Raw genomic sequence first — 7,915 nt, forward strand, 5'->3', positions numbered from 1 at the left:
ATGTATGTTTTTAAGTCTAGCCTTACCCTTTAAATAATTTATGCTACTTTTTATTTAATTTATTTTAATGAATTAAAAGAGCAGTTACATGTCAATCCATGTATTATTCAGATTAGGTTGATATAGAATTTAGAAAGTAAAGTTACACTTTAGTACTGAGTAATATTAATTAACTACATGTACTTATTATATGGTTAGGATTAGGCTTGCATGGAATTATGCATGATTTATTGCTATGATAATAGTAAGTACATGTAAGGTGTAACAAGGACACTGTAAAATAGTGTTACCAAAAGTATAAGTAGTAAGATGCAATACAATAGGCCTACTTTTTTAAGAGACAGTATAAGTGCAGTAATCCAATTACATGTTAAAGATAATTAATTACTTTTTAGAGTAGGCCTAACTTACCCAAACAATAAGAACATTAAGTGTTACCAAATCTAATAATTGTGTGAGTGTGATAATGTTGTGCAATGCATTTTAATATAGGCTTTTAACTCACTAAAGTTAATGTATATCCTCATGTTTGGTCTTCAGTAAGTCTGTGTGTCTGCTAAAGGAAGCTCAGTAAGAAGCACATGTCCCGGCGTGCAGATGCACCTCGGGCGTCGTCCCAGCAGCACAGGAGGCGGAGGCATAACCTTATGTCTTTAGTCAAACAGCCGTTTCCAAACTTTCCTCCATTGGGCAGCCCGGAGCTCCTCAGACACCTTTAACATCCACAGATCCTCACAAACTGGATGAAGCTCGGATACTCGCTCAATAAACGCAAAAAATAGACTTTTAAAAAGCTAAATTTTTTTTGCTTTAGATTATTTCTAAATTAAACTGTATCTTATTTTATCTTTATCGACTTGCCGCTTTGTTGCACGATACCATATACAGTATAGGCGCTATTTTTAAGTGTCCTTGGCAAGCGCGCGTGCTCGAAGCGACTGTCTTTGAGAACTTAATTTTAGTTTTAGCCTCTATATGAGGAGCTCAGCGTATTTGTTCAGTTGGGTTTTTGTTTGCTTTATTGTTTATCGACAAGCCTGAACTTATTAAGGATGTCTGTTCACAACGTTGCCTCGAGAAGTTCGGGAAAGCTGCTTTTCTTTGTGTTTTTGGTGCTGTTTCGGTCGGTCTTGTGTCATGGGTTTGCTGAAGGCTCTTATGATTTGGGCTCTGTTATTCTGGAGCCTCTGGACGGGTTGAGAAAATACGTGGAGTCTATTGTTGGCACCCATGTGATTGAGATTTGCATTGAGGTAATAATTTTGTTGTTATTTGTGAAATTATCTCATTTTTCACTTCCCACAGGAATATATTGCTCATATTTGTTCACAAATATCCCATTGAGGTTGCTCTTCCATAGTTTGCTTATTTAACAGAGGACTTGATTATTTTTCATTGAAGTATCAACTTTGCCTCAGATGTTTCTCCTAAGGAAAACACAAAAATGCAAGGTTTGCTGAGTATAAATAAAATCTAATGAGTTGATATTGAAATCATGATTGCAGAACTGGGACACTGAAACTCTAGAGGAGAAACATCTGAGAAGCATGAGACTTCATGCAAAACAAAGACATCTAGACGAAACAATTGAGATTTTGAAGAGATCTCGTTCATGATGGTTTACTTTTATAAATACTCTGATTACTGCACCTTTAATTCTCTTATTCCCTAATGAATGCTTATTGTGGTATGTGCTATTCACATTTCTCTCCCCACTTTTATCCCTCTCTCATGTTGCCCCTTGTTAATCTTGTTGCCCCTCTTTTAACCCTTTCCTCTCCTCCACTCATCCTTTGGCCTAATTTCCTCTGCTCACGTCCCCTCACCCAACCGCCCCTCGCCTCTCTTTGACCCAGAATGCTGTGTTGTACCTTGACTCAGTGTTTGGCCCAGAGAACATCTATTCTGTTGCAATGGTAAGAACCAGTAAAAGTGTCAGAGCTCATGTCAGAGCAGTCACACAGACTGATTTGTGCACTTGTTTTGACACGCACAAGCTCATCCTTGTGTGTTACTGTCTGTGTGAAAGCGACAACTGCTACTGTGGAAAAATGCCAGAACAGGTGTGCAAGTGCTTAGTGGCTCACGCCCAGAATGGCAAACAATGCTGCTTTGTATAGTGATTATCTTCTTATTGACTTCCTTTATGAAGTCATGCACACTGTTTCTGCTTGTTTGTGTCCGTCCGTCGCCAAATAAGGTGACCTTCTTCCATAGAGGGTGTCTCAGAGTCTTTGATCACAAGTAATGTATGTGTGATAGCTGTGCATGCTGTGAGTGGTAAAGTTAAGCTGGATGCCCAGCTGTCATTCTGGCAGCTTTGCTTGCACACACACACACACACACACACACACACACACACATAGCTCTATTTGTGTTGTGATGTGCTCTTACACAATACAATATTTGAATGTTCACAAATCAATCTTGATCTCAAGTCACCTGAAATGTTCTCACTCTTTAAAAATAATGTTTCAGGTTCAGTACAAGTATAGCTCTGTGTAACTTGCATGCTTTTTTTTCAGAAAGTAATTTCAACTCATGTAAAAAATCATGTTTTATGCACTATCCTGGAAGGAATGTGAAATGCACATCTCAGACGTCTTACATTGATTGTTCCATACAATAATGTGTTATTTGAGCCATTATTTGAGTTGTCCACTTTGTTGTCTTAAGCTGTTCTAAACTGTTCTGCTTCAGAACCCAGATTTTATAGTAAAAATCAAGAGATGAATAATGAAGTAGGCTACCACATTAAAACTGACTATTATTACAAGGAAATGCATATACCCAACATTATTCAAAATTACGGAGCCCCACACATGACATGCAGGAAAACAAATAGTAGGCTAAATCATGTGCACGATTTACTAATTCCTTCCCTCGATTTGCTAAATCGTGCACACGTCGAGGAACGAATTAGTAAATCATGTGGACGATTTATTAAATTTTTTCTTGCATGTCATGTGCGGGGCTCCGTACAACATGATTAATTTGATATTGGCTAAACTGAAGTGTAACTACTTTAAATGTAAAAGCAACAGTGGAAATGTGATTTACCAGCCTAACGTGTAATAAACTGAGACAAATATTGTATTAGAGTCAGTAACATGACACTCATTTTTAATCATTCCAAAAATACATTAAAAGTGCAATTTGTACACAATGACTTTTATGATATAACTTTTAATTGAATTATTATATTTTTTGGGGGGAGTATAAAGGAAAAAAATGTCAGGGTGGTACAAATGTCCTAATATTAGCAGTTTGCCAAAAAAAAAAAATATTTCTCAGAAAAATATTAATTGTGAAGCAGTTTTGTTAAAATATCAGAAATATCTAGAAAAAAACGTTTCACTTTTTCTTCGATCAAAAGACAAAGGAAATGTTTATTCCGCCCTTTTAAAAACTGATATACCTATTTTTATTTTTTACTTTTTTGCTATGTATGATCATATAATTGCATTTTATAATTTATTAATTTTTTCCTTGCTGTCTGTGAGTCCACTTACTAAATACCTAACTGTTATGTTACAGTGTTGTGCCCTGTATAGATATACATTGTTAGTGCATTAATGAAAGCACGATTTTTGCAACCAACGGCATTTGAACCCCGAAACATTGCTATAATTAAATCAGATGTGCATTGTGTCATTCTGTCAGTCAGTTAATGATCAGCTATGGCCAGTGATCTATGAGTTGAGTTCAGATAAAGACTGCCCTCTGGAAGAAAAACAATGTGCACTACATAGACAGGTTCTGGAATCTACTTCTCTTTTTCTTCATTTTTTTCTTTAGTTTGTCGAAATGTTGCTGAAGTTTGTTGCTGAAGGGGCTGCCAGTGGACTGAATGTCATTGCTGTGTATGTATCGGAGATTCTCAGAGCTACAGGAGTCAACGGTGAGTAAAGGTCGTCTCTAGGTGTCTAGATCTAAATCTAAAATCTTAAAAAAGTTTAACTTAAATATGAATGCAGTGTAAAGCCACATGAAGGGTTCCCATTTTTTGCCGAGCTCAAGCTTACTGTTACTGCAGCCTGTGGGCCTCGTAATGCTGACATAAATGACTGTGTGGCTTAGCATGTGTGGAATGTCCAAACAACAGTATTAGGAGAATTTCATCTCAGAAACATATGGGCCCATATACAGAACATGCAGTTCTAGCACTCATCAGTATATTAGTGGATCCTAAACCCCAAATCTAAAAGCCTCTTCACACCAGTGACGATAAATATAACTCTAAAGTTTTAATAATCGTTTTAATCTATGAGATTAGGGAAGTTCACCGCTTTAACAATAACAACACATAAATTATATCGTTGTAGTAACGTTTACAAAAATTAGCCATGGTTTTATTATAGTAAAAGTGCAGTAACCATGTGTGTTTTTTTGGTTGATTGATTATCATTTGTATAACCACAGTTTTACTAGAAATACCATGGTTAAACTATTGTTAGTGTAGCAAAACCATGGTTAATAATGTTTAACTACAACAACCATGGTATTCTCTGTAGTAAAACCATGGTTATTTTCATAAGAGAATTTTACTGTACTTTTTTTAAAGTCTTGGTTAACAACCTGTCTAAATATGTTCACCTTGGTCCATTTATGTACATAATAAATAGCATGAACTATCTATAAAATGGCATCTTTGTAAGAAATGTCAACATTTTTAGTTTTTTTAGTTTTTTGGTAACATTATCATTAAAAAGTTGAAACCCAATACTTACATTTTAAAGTGTAATTTTCTGTAAAAAAAAAAAAAAAATGCTGCCATCACCAGCGTGCAGTGAATCTTGGGATGGTCTGGGGTGTGAAGGATCCATCAGTTGTAGGACGCATTTCAAGGTTGTGTTTGAAGGAGCCTTCGAATTGGGACAGCCCCTGTGACATATCAGGTCTTTGAATCCACCCTTCGAAGGATGCAGCCTCTGAATTGAGACACAGATATTCAAAGCAAATCATAACCCATTTGACTTTAAAGAGATTGAGCATTTTAAGCTAATCATAAACATAACATTACGTTTTGTTGGTGTGGATGTTGCTATATCATTCTGTTCAGGTTTTAAAGGGTTAGTTCACTTTACTCACCCTCAAGACATCCTGGGTGTATATGACTTTCTTCTTTCAGACGAATCCAATTGGAGTTATTTAAAATATATATATATATATGGATAAATATGAATATTTTAAATATGGATAGTTTTCTTACAAAAAAGCATGGATTCGCCACAGGAGGCCTTTATTCACTGCCTGGAGCCGTGTGAGGCACTGTTTATTATGGATGGATGTGCTTTATTGCACTTCTTTTGGACTGTTTAAAGAAAAAACACCCGCCTACTGCCATTTATAAAGTTTGAAAGAGCCATGACCTTTATTTAATATAACTCCGATTGGATTCGTCTCAAAGAAGAAAGTCATAAACACCTAAGATGCCTTGAGGGTGAGTAAGTCATGGGCTAATTTACATTTTTGGGTGAACTAACTTTAATTTTTATACAGCAGATGATAAAATGGGGCAAAAAATGCAATAGACTTGCACCCTAGCCAAGAACCACCCAAAACAATAACCAACCCCTCCCTTTAGCAACCACTTTAAACACCTTAGAAACTGCTACACCCAATTAACATCTGTTCTTTTTCTTTCTGTCTGTGTCATATTCAAAGAGTCGATATCAGTGCCTCATTTCACTGCCGAGGGCGTGTCTGCTGTGACCAAGTGGGCTTTGCTGGCTCTGATTGGATACTGGCTCCTGTCCTTGCTGCTGCGAGTCACCGTGGGGCTAGTAAGGCGAACGTTTTGGCTGATTAAAGTGGTCGTAGTGCTGTGGCTGTTTGTGCGGATCGTCGGTGACCCCGCCGCCCCCACTGAAATCACTACAATGAGACTGACTCTACTAGTGCTCATCTGTGCTGTGTTTGGAGTCGCTACGAGCAGCGGCGGTGGGACAGGAGGCAATCTAGAAAGCCGAATCGGCAGACTGGAGGGACAAGTCAAAGGCCTGGAAAAGAAGAAAAAACAGTAACGAGCAGCTCAAAACAAGGATACGGACTCATGATAACTGGGAGATGAGGACTCAGGGGTAACATCTGAAGTGTTTTATGCAACTCACAACAGCCTTAGGAGTATTTATATCTGATTGTGCCAGTTCTTTCTTGTTTTGAATATATTTCATAATTCATTGGGCCACGGAGACTACTCCCATATTGTTTTCAATAAAATGTAAAGCAAGAAGAAAAAACTTCATCCTACAACTCTGTGAATTTTAATGTGCTACCATTAAAGTTTTCCTTGATTGTTTCATGTTGCCTGTTTTTTTGTGACTGTCATTGCATGAACACGATTTAAGTTCAGCTGCTCACACTTGCAATAACAGTAACAATACAAAACAACAGGATGAAAACAGTGATTAAGGAAACATAGATATGTGTGTATGGAAATACACTGACTGGACTAGACATATATGTCACTATTATTTTGTATAGCACTTTTAACAATGCAAATTGTGTCAAAGCAGCTTTACATCAGCTTGATATAAAGTAGGGTGGCTTTATATCAGCTTTACAGTATTTAGACGGGGAAATAGTGTGTCGAAATAGTGTCATTCTCCTCTGGCCAGACAAAATCAGCAGTTTAAGTCTAAGATAAAGCAGAGTCAGATTGTGCAAAGGACTCATCTGGTTCCTGTGGTCTTGTCCCGATGGTCGTCTAGGAGACAGGGTCTTCACTGGGATCTGTCTCTGGGGCTCATCTAGTTGTCCTGGTCTCTGCTGATGTTCAGGGCTGTAGAGGTCATCTCTAGGTGCTGATCCACCATCTGATCTGGCTACGGACTGGATCCGGGTGGCTATGGTGACCTCGGAATAAGAAAGAAACAGACTAATATTAGCGTATATCATTCTTCTAACAATGTAACAAGTACATCAGGTGTTTTGAGAAGTGTTCCCGGTTCCGGTTGACCTAATTAATGCAGTCTAACAATCCTTTAACGGATTTGAATTATAGAAATGCAATAGTGTATATATGTAATCCAGGTTAAAGAGATGGGTCTTTAATCTAGATTTAAACTGGCAGAGTGTGTTTGCTTCCCGAACAGCGTTAGGAAGATTGTTCCAAAGTTTGGGCGCTAAATAGGAAAACGATCTCCCGCCAGCAGTTGATTTTGATATTCTAGGTATTATCAAATGGCCAGAGTATTGAGATCGCAGCGGACGTGAAGTATACAGTACAGCTTATGGAAATGTATAATCAATCAATCAGTGTTTCAGCTTCAGAAGTCTCAAGAAAGACAGTCCCCTTAGGAATAATTCATACTCGGGTTGTTTAACACCAATAGAGTTTAGAATGTCTATAAATGCTGATCCCAACGAATCTTTTTCATTATCAACATGGATATTAAAATCACCAACAATTAGGACTTTATCTGCGGCCAGCACTAACTCAGATAGTAAATCAGCAAATTCTTTAATAAAGTCTGTATGTATATTAATGTACTCCAACCTCATCTGTTATTAGACAAACTGTATTAGATATAGTTGTGCTCTGTACTGAATGTGCTCATGTAGTTTACTTAAATCTTAAAAGTATATCTTAAAATAACATACATTTAATGAATTGAAATGTCCTATAAGTGTACCTAAAAAGAGTAAACTTAACACACTTAAGTGCACTGTAATAATGTCACAAAAAGACTTTAAAGTACATATTTTGCTACATTTGTTAACAAGCATTCTAAATCATTCTAAAACATTCTAAACCAAAATCAATTTATTAGCAACCAGCCAGTGTTCTAAACTATCTATTTTTTAGAATGCTCTTTCTGTGCAAGTCAATCCACAAAAAAATGTATCCAAATTTGAAAATGCACCTCCTCTGCCTTCTCTGATGACGTCAGTTGGACGGTTTGGGCTTGAG

At 37.1% G+C, this 7,915-nt stretch overlaps 1 protein-coding gene across 2 annotated transcripts; it reads left to right on the forward strand.

Annotated features, from left to right (window-relative positions):
- Nucleotides 1–639: 639 nt before the first annotated feature.
- Nucleotides 640–6,302, forward strand: LOC306853292 (voltage-gated monoatomic cation channel TMEM109-like). 2 transcript variants are annotated; one of them, XM_079390590.1, is made up of 4 exons: nt 681–1,253; nt 1,857–1,916; nt 3,799–3,901; nt 5,668–6,301. In XM_079390590.1, exons 1-4 carry the CDS (start codon nt 1,053–1,055, stop codon nt 6,024–6,026), a joined length of 723 nt encoding a protein of 240 aa, XP_079246716.1. In that variant the 5' UTR covers nt 681–1,052; the 3' UTR covers nt 6,027–6,301. The 2 variants fall into 2 exon arrangements, with proteins under 2 accessions (XP_079246717.1, XP_079246716.1); XM_079390591.1 differs by lacking the exon at nt 1,857–1,916 and having other exon boundaries at nt 640–1,253; nt 5,668–6,302.
- Nucleotides 6,303–7,915: the final 1,613 nt, after the last annotated feature.

The sequence above is a fragment of the Barbus barbus genome (assembly GCF_936440315.1).
Source record: "Barbus barbus genome assembly, chromosome: 33".
NCBI classification, from domain to species: Eukaryota; Metazoa; Chordata; class Actinopteri; order Cypriniformes; family Cyprinidae; genus Barbus; species Barbus barbus.